The 14,880-nt window shown below is 49.7% G+C and overlaps 1 protein-coding gene across 4 annotated transcripts in view; it reads left to right on the top strand.

Annotated features, from left to right (window-relative positions):
• The window catches only part of Gsg1l (GSG1 like), a 195,533-nt gene that overhangs the window by 111,846 nt on the left and 68,807 nt on the right, over positions 1 to 14,880 (top strand). For all 4 annotated transcript variants that reach the window (XM_036207281.1, XM_036207275.1, XM_036207288.1 and 1 more), the window contains one exon: positions 4,660 to 4,812. In XM_036207281.1, the coding sequence (XP_036063174.1) occupies positions 4,660 to 4,812 (153 nt within the window). The remainder of the gene's footprint in view (positions 1 to 4,659; positions 4,813 to 14,880) is intronic.

The following is a 14,880-nucleotide window of genomic DNA, read 5'->3' as shown; positions in this document are numbered from 1 at the left end:
TTAAAAGGAAGACAGGAGTGCCTGACCCTGAGCATGTATCTCCATCTCCTGCAGCCCCATTAAAGTCAAAACAGGCCCCTCTGTCAGGGCCTTCCTTTTCTCTGTGTGTTAATTAGTGTATATTATTTGTAAAAAAAAAAAAAAGATTTCACTATGACATTCACACATGTGAATAATGTATTTCCATCCATTTCCCCCTTATCTTCCCTCCCCTACTGGCACCCTCCACAGTCCCCCTTCTACTTAATTTAAGTATGGATTCTGATAATGAGAAGAAAAATGTGATTTGCCTGTCTGAGTCTGGCTTATTTCACTTATCATGATGACTCCAGTTCCGTGTATTTCCCTAAAAATGACACCATTTCGTTCCTTCTTTATGGCTGAATAATACTTTGCTTTTCCTTATCTGTTCATCTGCTGGCTCTGTATTTACCCACTGAGAGTAGAGGAGCAATACACGCTGGTGGGCGGGTGTGTCTGTGACACGCAGAGTTAGACTCATTGGGGTATAACCCAGGAGTGGCCTGACCGGGTCACATGGTCATTATGGTTTGGTTTGGTTTTTGTTTGTTTGCAATGCCTCCAACACTGATTTCCACAGTGGCTGCAGCAGTTTAAAGTACACAGCTCCCAGAGTCCCATGTGTCAGGTGGGGCCTGAGCCCCCTTCACCAGTTCCCAGTGGCTCTGAATAGCTGGTCAACATGCTCCTGGGGCCATTGACTTGGATCTAGATCCAAGGGAAGACCAGGATTGACCACCACACAAAGATGAGCCAGGGAGGGTCCTTGAAGGGTGGGGATCCTCCAAACGGCACAGGAGTCACTCTAATGGGAGAGCCCTGAGGAGGCAGTGAATTGTTCAAATGACACAGAGCAGTTGTCTTTGTGGGAGGACTCTAATGTCCCAAAGGCTGACAACAGTGCTACCCTAGCCAGGAACAGGGAGTACTTAAAGCCAAGAAGGCAGAATCCAGTTTAGGCAGTTCTGGGCGGGGCAGAGCAGGCAGATGCCAGTGTTTCACTACCCCTGAGGACTGAGCCGTGGGTCCAGGCGGCTCAGGTCCCTGGGTACAGGCCTGGGCAGAGATGAAGAAGGATGTCTGGGTGGGCACAGATAGAGGAGGTGGAGGGTGAAGAGAAATCCACAGAGAATCACCAGCACAGGAAATAACTAAACAGACCATGCTGGGCCTGAGGCTCACCCTCCTTTTAAAAATCGACAAGTAGGGGTTGGGATGTGATGCAGTTGGTAGAGTACTTACCCAGCATGAATCCCTGGGTTCAGTTTCTAGCACCACATAAAATTAGGCATGGTGGCACATGCCTGTAATCCAAGCATTTGGGTTGTGGAGGCAGGAGGATCAGGAGTTCAAGCCCATCCTGGGCTGCATAGCAATTTGGAGGCCAGCCTTGACTACATGAGACCCTGACCCCCACCCTACACCTCAATTTGAGAAGTGTTAGAAAGATTTTAAGAATACATTATTAGTACTACTAAGAACGCTTTGGATGGAGGTAATGAGGACTTTTAGAATAATGGGAATAAAACCACTTCTTCATGCTTTGGTTCGACCCAATGTTTCGATCTTTGTGAGGAAATAGAACTGTGCCATCTACATCTCAATCACCGCTTCAGGGGACTCTTATTTGCCTCTTGAGAGTGAGGTGGTTCCTTAGGGGCAGAGTGGGTACTGGTAACCAGGACATCACTAGGCAGTCAGACAAAGTGCCAGCAGGGAGCTCATCTGGGTCTGGGGCATAAGGTTGGGTTGTTGAAGATGGAGAACCTGGCACTTGTACCCCAGAACTAGGTTGGGGTGACTGGCTAGATTCAGCTCTTTATCTTCTCACTGGTCTCTGAAGCATTTGCATGAAGGCTGCACCCATGTAACCCAAAGGAGCTAAGAATAATAACAGGCTGGGCACAGTGGCACACCACTGTAATTTCAGCACTGTGGAAGGGAGATCCGAATGGTAGGCCAGCCTGGGCTATCTAGGAAGACCTCATCTACGGAACACAAGCAAAATAATAATAACAGAAATTGTAATTATCATGCTAAGAATAGCAACAACATTCATAATAAGAGTGGACAACAGGCATTCATTACAGACCCAGCAACAAGGGACGATGAGGTCCCGCTAATCTCCCAGTATCTTGAGAGGGCTTTGAGGCACCTGGAGCCTCTCTGTCCATCCATCAGAACATGCATTTCCCTTTGTGCCCTCCAACCAAGTTGACCAATGAGGACTGCTGTAAGGCCCTGGTTGATACAGCTCTGAGATATTGCTTCTCAATGGTGCCACTACAGGTCAGACAGCCTAAGACGATCCTTCCACTGAGCACCCACTCTCCTGTCCTTTCTGCATCCCCACATCTATTCATGTCTCTTGAGGACATTGTCTTCCTAAAGGACTGTAATGACTACTGCTCTGGGGAATTGTCACCTCCTTAGTCCTCCTACCAGACACCCATTCCACAGAAGAGATCACTGAAGTTCTGAGTGGGCCCCTGATGGCCAGTGAAACAGCCTGGATTTGATCCCAAGCCCCTTGGATCCCCAGAGGTTCCTGGGCAAAGACAGACAGAACAGCCAGCCCCTTCAGAGGCCTGCTCTGCCTTCCTTAGAGATATGGACAGGAGGCAGCTGGTCACATGCACAGTTAAGCACAAAAAGAGAATGAACACATGCATGCTGACTGCTCAGCTACTTTCTCTACTCATACAATTCAGGACCCAAACCCAAGGAATGGTACCACCCACTTTTAGGCTGCTCTTCCCACATCAATGGACATAAATAAGAAAAATCCCTCATAGGCACATCCACAGTCCAACCCAATTCAAGCAATTCCTCATTGAGAGTCTCTTCCCAGGTGGTTCTAGATTGTGTCAAGTTGACAGTTGACCATTGTAGCTAGAGTTTTCCTGCCTGGCCCACGGTCAGGACAAATTTCTCTTACCCACCAGTCCCACAGCCGCTCAGACCCAACCAAGTAAACACACAGAAACTTATATTGCTTACAAACTATATGGCTGTGGCAGGCTTCTTGCTAACTTCTTATATCTTAAATCAACCCATTTCTATTAATCTATAAATTGCCATGTAGCTCATGGCTTACTGGTATCTTAACATCTTCTCATGGTGGCAGCTGGCAGCGTCTCTCTACCTCAGCCTTTCACTTCCCAGAATTCTCCTCTCTCCTTGTCCCATCTATACTTCCTGCCTGGCTACTGGCCAATCAGTGTTTTATTTATTAACCAATCAGAGCAACACATTTAACATACAGAACATCCCACAGCAGACTGTCCTCATCTTTTCCACCTTGAGCTAGGTTTCTCTTTTCCATCAGCTCTTGCAGCCATCTTGTGGCCACCTCTCACAGAATGGAGTGGTCTTGAGTCCATCTCTAACCTGCCAGGCTTGGCTCATAATCATCTAACACATCTGTGTGGTTTGGATGGGAATTCATGTCGAGTGAGTCTCCATTTCTACCATTTGTTCTTCGCCCCCTTCCTTGGACCCACAAGTTCATGTCTCCCCACTGACTCCGTCTTTAGTGTTGACCTCAGTCAGAAGCACCTGGGCTCCCTTCCTACAAGTCAGCATGTTCCTTTCACATAACAGCATCAGCAGATCAATGAGTGACCTGGTCTCTCATTTGGGCTAGCTAGAATCTTACACAATACTAAGAAACTATTTCTCCCCTAGTGCTGGCACCATGGCTCTTAGTATTACCCCCACTTTACAGAAGAAGAAACCAAGGCACAGAGTTCATTCCTGGGCCCCTGAGTTGGGTGGCAAGAAGCTTGGACTGGCTAGATATGAACTGCATGCTTAAGACATGGTGCTAGGATGAGGTTCTGCAAGGAACCCGTGGGGACTGGAAGAAAGGTGCTATGCAGGTGACAAGCAGACAGGAAGAGGAGGGAGTGACAGTGTGGGACAGGAAGACAGCAGCCGTCCCTAAACTGGGTAGCAGTGTTAGCAGCCCAAGATGGGCCAACACGGGAAAAGAAGCTGTGGCAACTCAGGAGATACGCCAGACCACTAGAAGGGTGGAAGAGTTGCATCCTTGAGAAAGGGCTGGAACCAGGTGATCTTTCCACTGGAACCCTGTGAGCTTCCCTCCTGGTCCCCCTTGGTCACATCATGCTCAGAGTCCTAGAGAAGATCAGTGACAGGTCATTTCTAGGCCAATGATCAAATTAGATCAACAGAGCATGGCCGCTCCTGGGAGAACCACAGGCCAAAGTCATGAACCTGACAATGGTGGTTTCTACAAAAAGGCAGAGAACAAGGGAGAGTGCAGGCGGGTAAGGGCAAAGGCAAGGCTTGAGGTCAGGTAAGGGGATTGGAATGCTCGTCACTCAGGTAACAGAGAACCTCCCCCAAATGGACTTAGCAATAGAGAATTTGCCCATGTAGAGTCTGGGGTAGGGTGACCCTCTCGGCTGAGATGAAGGGGCCCAGGAAAGGCACCTCATATGGCTTGGCTCTGTACCTGCATTATCAGCTTCACCCCACACTGGTCCCTCAGGGTGCCACAGCCCAGAAGAACTTAGATCTGAGCTTGGGGTTTCAGTGACCTGTTGTCCTCAGTGGGTGGTGCTGGCCTGGTGGGGTGGACCCTTGCTCACCTGCTCCTGCCTCATTCTCCAGGGGTGCTGTGGCTGTCGGTGGTCTCCGAGGTGCTCTACATCCTTCTGCTGGTGGTCGGCTTCAGCCTCATGTGTCTTGAGCTCCTCCACTCCAGCAGTGTCATAGACGGACTCAAGCTCAACGCCTTCGCTGCCGTCTTCACGGTGCTCTCAGGTAAGGAGCGTGGCGGCCAGCACCAGAGGGCAACTGCTCATCTCCCCTGGCTCAGCAGCAGGGGATGCTGTCCTCCAGAGCCTGGGGACATCCTCTGTGAGGATGGAGGAGCACAGACTATTGCCTCTCCTCCAAGCCCAGACCTACCATTTATAAATGTCCACAGCATGCTGGGCACAAGGTTCTGGCTTTATAGTGACAAGCACACACACCTAGGGCCAGCCGTGTGGTGCTTAGCATGTGTGAGGTGCAGCTGGAATGGGTGTTGGATTTGGGCGTGAGACAGGGAGGTGATAGGGAGGAGTGTATGGAGGAGGCTTTCACAGGGCTGCGAAGGAGGATCCCTTCTGGCTGATTTGCTGCTTAGTGGCAGTGCACTCGCCTAGCATGCATGAAGACCCAAGTTCCATCCCTAGCATGCATGGGGACCAGGAAAAGAAGGAAAGTGGAAGGAAGGAGAGAGGGGGACAGACAAAAGGGGAGTCCATTTGAAATGAGGACTTCCTCCTCCTTGAGCCTCCCCCTGTGGAGAGGGTGAGGAAGAAGCCTCCCCCAAACCCATAGGACTCAGAGAGATGGAGATGGCACACCAGGAAGAGACCCTTGGCCCCAGATGCATGGTGTCTCCAGATCCAGAGTGCTGAGCTGAGTCCCAGAGTGCTGAGCAGAGTGCTCTACAAGAGTGTTGTCATTGTCCTCGGGGCTGGCCGGCCATGCTGGCTGGCCCCTGGGAGACATCTGTCCTTAAAACACGACGTGCACATTGAATTTCTATAAACCCGACAATCCCATTCTTTGTGCACTGGGAGAGCTGCCTTTGACAAGAGACGCAATTGCCTCTAATTGAGGTATGTATAGAAACCGGAGGGATTTCTCAAAGAACAGAAAGCCGAACTCAACAAGTTACAGCCTGCTCCCCAGATCAAATGCACCGTGAAGACCTGGGGAATTCCATGTAAAGGAGAAGGGGTTAGCTATAGACTAGCTCAGCATCTGGCTCCATCCAGTTCCCTGCTGCTCTCGACTGAGACCTCTCCTGCTCTTCACTTTAGTCTTTTATTCATTTACTCAGTCAATATCTGCTGAAGGTCTGTTGGGCTCTAGCCACTGGCCTGGGTTTGGGGGGAAATGAAGAAGTAGGACCTGCTCTTGTGAAGTTTGCTGTGTTGAAGAAAGATGTGAAGTTACTATAATGTGGCCTGGGCACTTCTCTGTCCCAGGCAGGAGGGCTAGCCACACCTACCCAGGGAGTGTGAAGCTGAACTGAGGTGTGGAGGAGCCACGTGTGGCAGGACCTGGAAACCATACTGTATTTCCTGGACAGACAACTCAGGGAGGGACCGGCACAGGCAAACCGCTCATGAAGAGCTGTAACCCAGGGACTTCAGGGTCCAGAACGGCAGGAAGGCAGAGGCAGGAGGAGAAAGGTGTCGAGAGGAGGCTGCAGAGCTGCTGGGGACCTTGCTGCCTTGCGGAGGCCTCCTAAGTTCATCCTGCAGGCAACAGGGAGTCAGCGAGCAGTTCAAAGCGCGGGGATAAGGGAGCGACAGGATCAGGTTTGCACTGGGGATGAGGGGTTCTGAGTTCAGGGTGGAGCCTGGAGGGAACCCAAGCAGGGTGGTAGCAGGGAGCTGGGTACAGGCCTGTCCTCCCAACGGTTGTGGAAGCTGAGACAGGATCACAAGTAGCAAGACTAGCCTGGACTGCAGACTGAGTTCAGGGCCAATTTGGGTAACGTAGTGAGACTGTTTTAAAATGAGACTATAAAGGAAGCTGGGGCTGTAGCTCAGTGGCAGGGCTTGCATAGCATGTATGAAGTGACGGGGGTTGGGTGGGGGTGGGTGGAGAGACCCAGAGAGACTGGGAATAGAGACAGGGAGGCTGCTGTGGAAATCGAGGTGAGAAATAGTGGATGCAGGAGATTAGAACAGGCACCCCTCCATGAAGAAGGTGAGGCCCCTAGGACTTTAAGACAGTGGAGGGGCAGCCATTAGGGAATGGTAGAAAGGCGAGGTCAGGCTTGGAGTCCACAGATTCAGAGTCTGTGACCCGGTTTGGAAAACCATTTATACCCTTATTTCTGCAGCTTGTAAATGTCACTCGTCATTTCCCTGCACCGAGGTGATGGGGCGGATGCTGGGATGCAGTGACCTGCAGCTCCCATCCTTTCTGCATCCCACGGCAGCTGCCGCAGGTGTTCTGACGTGCATGCAGCCTCTGGAGCAGGGCGCTTATTAGGCATCCACCAAATCTTGTTTAACATGCTCACAAAACAGCGTGCATGTTCCCACACGAAGAGTCCCAGTGCTTTGCTTAAATGTATTCCTCTCAATTGGTTCCCTCTGTAATCGTGTGCGTTCCTTTTACACAGCTGAAAGAATCGTTAGGAGAAGGGGTCCAGACGGCCAGGAGCCCCTGACTCAGTCACGCAGAGGTCCATAGCTGGCCCTTGACTTCAGACAGGCTGAGCCTTGGGGTGACTAAGAAGACAGCGGGTATCCAAGAGGGAGGGGTCAGAGTGTGGGTGGGGGCTGGGTGTGCTCCTCCTTCTGGCTAGCAACCTCCTCTCTCTTCCTTTTTTAACCCTCTGCCCCCCATCCAGGCACCCTTCCCTCGGTCCCAGAACCAGCTGTCCTCTCTACCTCCCTCAATCAAAGCAAGTCCACGTCAGTTGTCAGCCAAAGCAGCTTCAATGGCTATATTGTCAACTGGACGGGATTTAGAGACAAGCATCTGAGCATGTCTGTGAGGGAGGTTTAGATTGGGCTAATGGAGGAGGAGGACCCATCTTCACCTTGGGTAACACCATTCCACGGGCTGGGCTTGCAGACTGCATGAAAAGGAAAAAGCCAGCTGAGCATCACGTCTCCCTCTGCCTTCTGATGCTGATGCTGCCTTGCACTCCAGCAGCCATGATGGATCGTATCCTCCACCTGTGAGCCAAAAGCAGGCCTTTCCTTCTTTAAGTCACGCTTCGGTCAGGAATCACAGCAATGAGGGGAAACAGCTAACACAGCAGCCATCTCCATTCTTCTTAGCCTCTTCCAGAGGCTCGTCTTGGCCTCTGCTCATCAAAAAATAAAAAATAAAAAGGCGCTTCTTCCCGGTAGGGGGCCACTGCTAGAGCTACTAGAGAAACCGGCTGTCTCTGTAACTCCAGACATCTGAACAAGCCAGGGCCCAGGGAGGTTAATTGACCTGCGCTGGGTGGCGTAGCTGGCCAATTGTGGCACTGGAATTAAGCCACTTTCAACTGGCTTTAAAGGGTCTGTAGTACTTTCACAGAGTCCTATTGTGGGTGTGAGCAGGTAGGAGGACAAAGACATTTTTTTTTTTTTCAATTAATCTGCAGAAAGCAGAAACTCGCAAGTTAATAGCAGCCGGGTGAAGTCGTGAAGACCCAACACCAAGGTGTCAGAGAGAAGGAGACACTTGGGAGATGGGGAGAGCCGAGCCAGGCAGAGGCAAACTTCAGGGCTATTATAAGACTGCTGATAAAAAGACACAGGAAGCTGGTTTGAGGTGACTCCTTGAGAACCTTGGAGGGATGGAGGGATGTTGGTGGATTCCCCTGGGTGGGTAGGGGAGCTACTGCAGTCCAGGAAGAGGGGCAGTCCAGACTGGACAGAGGCCAGTGCTGACTCCTGGGGTGTGTTGGGTCCTGCCATCTGCTGAACCAGATGAGCCCAAGGTGAAAATATTCCTCTGGTAGAGGAGAAAGCAGAGCCAGGCAGCTCTTATGCAAACTAGTTATTAGGGTTAATTAGCAATTATGAAAATTGGCCCCCTGATTATAGTTGGTCATGATGGCAGCATTACGGGGGAGACAGAGTCCTGTGGCCCAGTGTGACTCAGGCCCCTCTGAGTCTTCTATGAACCAGTCATGACCTTGAGCTCTACCCTTGGCCTGCTTAGTCTGGTTTAACGAGAATCTGGCTGGGTTTGTTGAATGAAATCTTCACCATTAGCTAGGCATGGTATCATGTTCCTGGGACTCCATCATTCAAGAAGCTGAGGCAGGAGAATTATGAGCTAGAGACCAGCTTGCTGTCTTAAAATAAGAAAGGATCCAACTGCATGGCACCAGGCAGGAGAAAGATAAAAATCCAAAGTATGGTTTCTGTAATACACACCCAGGTGATGTCTGTAGGGTGTTCTGTGTTCAGGGATGAGCTGTCCTCTTATAATGCCTTTAGCCAAAGTATCTGCACATCTGTGTCTCTAAGAGTGGCACCATGTCGTGGGGGTTGCAGTGGGGCAAGCCTGCCATGGGCTCATTCTATCACTCCTCATAGTATGGTGTCGAGGACCAGACTGTTGTTTCCACTGTACAGATAGGAAGCTGGCTTGTCGGCAGTCCTAGCTAGAGAGCTGTTGAGCCTGGTGCCTGCCATGCTGAGCTGTCCAGAGCGAGGCTTAGCCTGAGTCCTCAGGCTGTCACCATCATCAATGTTTCTAGCTGTCCTTGATCAGCCTTCTCTGGGTGGGGCCTGGCCCAGGCACTCATCTGGGATCCTCAGTGAAGGGTGTCAGGCCCAGGTGACTATGTGATATCTCTAATAGTAGTGATTGTACAAGTGGTGATCCTGAGGGCTAGAATGGCAATGTTGTCCCAATGTTCCACTGTGAACTTGGGGGACTCACAAAGTGCTCTGAGTCCAACTGCTTTAATTAGAAGAGAAAATGAATATAATAAACAACTAAATGAGTGTAGTTAGAGGGAGGAGTCGCCAGGCGGTGGTAGCGCATGCCTTTAATCACAGCACTCGGGAGGCAGAGGCAGGTGGATCTCTGTGAGTTCCAGACCAGCCTGGTCTACAGTGCAAGATCCAGGAAAGGCGCAAAGCTACACAGAGAAACCCTGTCTCAAAAAACAAAACAAAACAACAACAAAACAAAACAAAACAAAAAAGGAGGGAGGAGTCATGTCTTATTGTATAGAAAGGTGGTTATGGTTGACAATAATTGTCTGTGGGTTACATAGCAAGACCCTGCCAGAAGGAAAAGGGTAGGAGGAAGAGAGACAATGGAAGAGAAGGAGGAGCTTCTGCATGGGTCCAACACAGAGAATAGCTAAGTGTTGGAGGTGATGTGTATCAGTTGTTATTTTTCTTGAGGCTGTGACAAGCACCTGAGAAAAGCCACCTTGAGAAGGAAGGTTTATTTTGGCTCACAGTGAAAAGGCGCAGCCCACCCTGATGGGGAAGGCACGGAGGCAGGAGCATGAGGCAGCTGGTCACTGTGTCCACAGTCAGAAAGCAGAAGATGGATTCTCTTTCTCTTTACCCTTTCCACTCCAGCCCAGGGAATGGTGCCGCCCATATGCGGGGTGGGAGGTGTCACCGTGCTCTGCTAAACCTTTCTGCGAACACCCTCATAGACCCACTTGGAGGTTTGTTTCCATGGTGATTCTAAAGTTTATCAGGTTGACACCATCACAGATGGATATGTCAACTGTCCTAATCAACACACCACATGCCTGTGATGGAATGTCGCACCACCCCCAAATATGTACAATTACTGTATATCACTTAAAATAAAAACACTAAACCAAGGTCGTAGCTCATTGGTTGATGGCTCATCTAGCTCCTTCATAGCCTGGTTCCATTCACAGTGTCACAAAAGTTTATGAATTATTTTAATTAAAATTTTAACATTTTCAAAAAAAAAAACAGAGTTGTACGAATGTTCCAGATTGTGTTGTATTTATATTTATACAATTAAAAGTCAACCAAAGAGCCAGGGATAGTGTTAAGCATCTGTAATTCCTGGGATAAGAGGGTTGAAAGTTCTAGGCTAACCTGGGTTACATAGAAAGCCCCTGTCTGAAAATAAAACAAAGCAATAAAAAGACATTTCAATCCTGCATTCACAAAGGAACAGAGCTCAAGGCCAATGGAAACCATGTGGAGACCCCAAAGTGGGCCACAGAGTTTCTGGGGCTCTGGGGACTAAGGGGGACTAGTTCCACACTGGTTGCCCTTCCCCCACCTTGTGGTGTCAGCTGAGGGGTGTTGGAACCTCCCCTTTCCTCCAGGGAATGGAGCCTTAGCCCCAGAAAGACTGTGAGCAGGCAGGACAAATTCTGCTCTCCTCCAGCTCCCGTGGAAAATGCAGCTGATCTAGGAAAACAAGCCATTTGGAAAATTCCTTCACATTCCAGCTCACTGTGGGCTTTCAGTAAGATCCACGTGGCATGAAGAGACACCTGTCCATTTCCCTGGAAATAACCAGCTGTGTGAATTCAGCAACAGCCTATGTTGTTACATAATGAGAAAAGGAACTTTAGGGATAAAATAAAAATTAACAAGGACTTGAAAACTAGGGTTTGGACAATATTTTAAAGGCAAGCTGTGAGTCCCAGCACAGGACCCGGGGAAGGGAAGAGGTATGGACATCACCAAGCAAGGGGGCTCAAACTCTGGATGTCAAGGGTTCCCCCCTGCATTGCAGACACCCCTAGCCTGAGGAACTAGGTGGGAATCAAAGAGCGGCTACCCTCTACTCATCATGGAGCCTGGGAGCTAGAAAGCCCTCGGGTTCTGTTCTAATTCATCTGCAAATCCTTCATCTCACCCCTGGTCTGTGGGGCTAAATATGAGCCCATATGAGGTCCCCCCACCTGTGACTGGCAAGTGTGTCTTCCCTTGGCTGTAGGAGGCTGGGTAGGAGTGCTGTGCTCAGTCCCCACCCTCCCTGGGTGAGGCCCTCCATTCATTCTTCCCTCTGTTCTGTGGCTTTGGAGCTTACTCTACTTTGGTGACTGGTGGGTTCATGGCAGCTTTAGTTCCTGCTGTAGCCTGCCACAGACAGGATGAGTTCCCTGGGAGCCTAATTCCACTCTCTACCTTACCATCAGAAATGCATGCTGTGAGAAATGCCACCCATGACCCTCACTGCTAGGCCCTCACCTTCTGTAGTTCACGGGGTCTCTTGCCCACACCCACAGAGGCCAAGTAGTTAGGTAGATTTTTGTGGCTCACAATTGCAGAGGGTGTCACATGAGGTGGCTCATGGCATGTCCCAGCACTCAGGAGGCTGGGGAAGATGGCTCATGAGGTTGAGGCCCATCTGGGCTATGTAATAAGACAAGACTCTGCCTCAAAAAGAGAAGGGGAAGAGGAGAAAGAGGGGGAGCAATGCTGTGAAAGTTACTTTCCTATCACTGTGACAAGCATTGACAGAAGCGCTCACATAGTGAAGCTCATTTTGGCTCACGGCTTCTGAGGGATTTCAGTCCGGCATAGTGGTGAAGGCAGGGTGGAGTTGCTCTGTCCATGGTAACAGGACTATGTGGCAATAGTTGTTCATGTCATGATGCCCCAGGAAGCAGAGGTGGTACAACCCTCCCAGGCCCCTAGTGACTTACTTCTTCCAGCCAGTCTCCACCCTTAAAGTTTCCACAGCCTTCAAAATCATGCCCCAAGCTGGGAGCCAAGCACTTAAAACATAAGCCTGAGAAGGACATTGAAGATTTAAACCATAACAATGCAGAAGGTCCAAGTCATATAAATGAATATTTGCATATTACTAAGATTCTTTTGGTGACAAGAACCTAATGGAATTGATGAAGGAAGAGAGGATGGCAACGGGAATTAGCCTGCTCAGTAACTGGACATATGGGCTGGCCAAGCCTCGGGACACCCGTGTCCGGGTCCTTAGACATTCTCCAATTCTGTCAGTGTGGACACAAGTCTAGTCATGGGACTCTAGACTCACAGACGTCCCAGAAGTAGAAAGGCCTGCTCCTGGAGTTTCCTCGATGCTGTGGGCTTAGCACACAGACCAAGCAGGGTCTAGACAGTGGTGGGCTTAAGGGAACTAGCTGACAACAAGTCCACATGGGTTGTTAAGTCACAGGACTGGCCGAGGCTCTGAGGTGGCGACAAGGGACTCAGAGTCCTTGGAATAAGCAGTTCTTTCACTAAGAACTGTGAACATTTTCATCTCTAAGACAAAATACCATGGAGAAATAATTTAAGAGAAAGATATAATTTGGTTCTTGTTTCCAGAAGGTTCTGGCTATGGTCTGGCTGGTTCCATTGTTTCTGTCCTGTGTAAGACAGAGCATCATGGAGGAAGGGCATGCTGTAGCAGGGCCAATCTCATCATGGTGTCCAGGAATGAGAAAGAGAGCTAGACAGACACACAGAGGGACAGATAGACAGAGACAGAGACAGAGACACACAGAGAGACAGAAAGGGTAAGAGAAAAAGAGAGGGGGAGGGAGGGAAGGAGGGAGGGAGGGAGAGAGGGAGAGGGAGGGAGGGAGGAAGGGAGGGAGGGAGAGAGAGAGAGAGAGAGAGAGAGAGAGAGAGAGAGAGAGAGAGAGAGAGAGAGAAGAGGCCAGGGCAAGATACAGCCTCCAGGATCACACCCACACTGACCTACTTCCCCCAATCAGGCCCTATTCTGAAGTTTCCAGCAACTCCCCAGGTGAATATAAGCCTGTGGGGACAGTTGATGTGCACACCATAACATCCCACACTTGGTCCCGAGGATTTGTGGCCATCTCATAATGCAAGATGCATTTGTTCCACATCCAAGAGTCCCCGAAGTGTTAACAGTCCCAGCATTGTTCAAAAGTTGAAGTCTCAAGTCTCCTCTGAGACTCAAGGAGAACTATTAGCTTGGGGTAAGAGTTTTAAAACCCAACAAAATGAGCCATAAAGAACGAGTCACACACTTGAGAGTCCATACATCAGAATACACAATCCTGTTCCAAAACAGGAGGGACAGGAAAATGGGGGCAACAATTGGCCCAATGAAAGGCTGAAACCCAGCAGCCCAAATGCTGATTCCTGCAGCTCTGTATACAGCACCTGGGACATGTGCTGGCATGATGCAATCGCTGAAGACCTGGGCAGCATCGGCACCCCCACCACCATACTGGCTTCAGTCCACTTAGCTTCTGTGTTTGGTCTCCTCAGCTGACCCCACATGCTTCTGGCATCTCCAGCTTCCTGTGGTCTCCACTTGTAGCTCCCCCCAACCCTACACTCACCCTCACCCCAACCCCTACAGTTTCACAAATCGCTCTCTCAGGGCTGCCTTCAGGGACTCTGGCTCAGCTGTACAATGCCTGTCCTTCTGGGCCATCCTCTGAAATCTGGGTGTAAGCCTGCATGTTCCTGAAACTCCTACATTATGTATGCCTGTAAAACTTGCACTGTATGGATGAAGCCAGGGTCTGTCAGCACTTGAAAAGCAGCCAGGACACCTTAGATTGGCAGCTGAGTGCCTGGGTCCTGATCTGGGAATAGGGTATGGCTTTGCAGTGCATTCTCCTTAAGGGATTAGTCTTTTAGATGTGTTTTCACTTTTATCCCCTGAAAGTGGGTAGGGTCCTGCCAATTTCCAAGATGACCATAAGACACCCTTCTTACTGTCCAGGTGCAAAGCACCTGCCTTTTCTATTAGCATGTATCAAACTGTACAAAGTCTGTGTTTCTTTAGGCCATTTACACACACACACATACAACATGCTTGGATCATACTCACTGCTCAATACTTCCATAGATTTTTTTTTTTTTTTTGATGACACCGTTCTCTTTAACAACCGTATCTTTCATGTCAACAGCATTAAGTGTGATCCTTTTCAGACCAAACAGGAAGCCTTACAAATCTGTCTCCTTTACCCTTTGCTCCTAATGATCACTATAAGCTTGTTTAAAGCCACATTCTCAACACCAGGCTGCCTTAAAAATCCCCCTACCCCCCACCGGATTACTTAGTCCGTTGCCTTTTGACTTAGCTTTCCACAGAATCTCAGGCATGGAAAAATGTTGACAAGTTCTTTGCCACAATGCAACATGACTGGCATCTAGTCCAGTTCCCAATAACATGTTCGTTTCTGAATGGAAGTTCAACAGCATTGCTTGTCTGTGTTCCCACCTCCATCCTGGTCCTCTGAGCTCCCACCAGAATCCCTCACTAAACTAAGCTCACAGCCAGGTTCTAGGGCTGCTCTAGCCCGAATCTTCCAACTCCACACTTCTGTAATCCAAATGCAAGAACTTCCCAAGCTTGTGTCGCAGCGATCACAGCGGTGACCTGACTTCTCCGGCA

This window comes from Onychomys torridus, chromosome 1 (genome assembly GCF_903995425.1).
Source record: "Onychomys torridus chromosome 1, mOncTor1.1, whole genome shotgun sequence".
Classification (NCBI taxonomy): domain Eukaryota; kingdom Metazoa; phylum Chordata; class Mammalia; order Rodentia; family Cricetidae; genus Onychomys; species Onychomys torridus.
The sequence above is the reverse complement of the archived record's forward strand: the minus strand, read 5'-3'. Positions and strand labels throughout refer to the sequence as shown.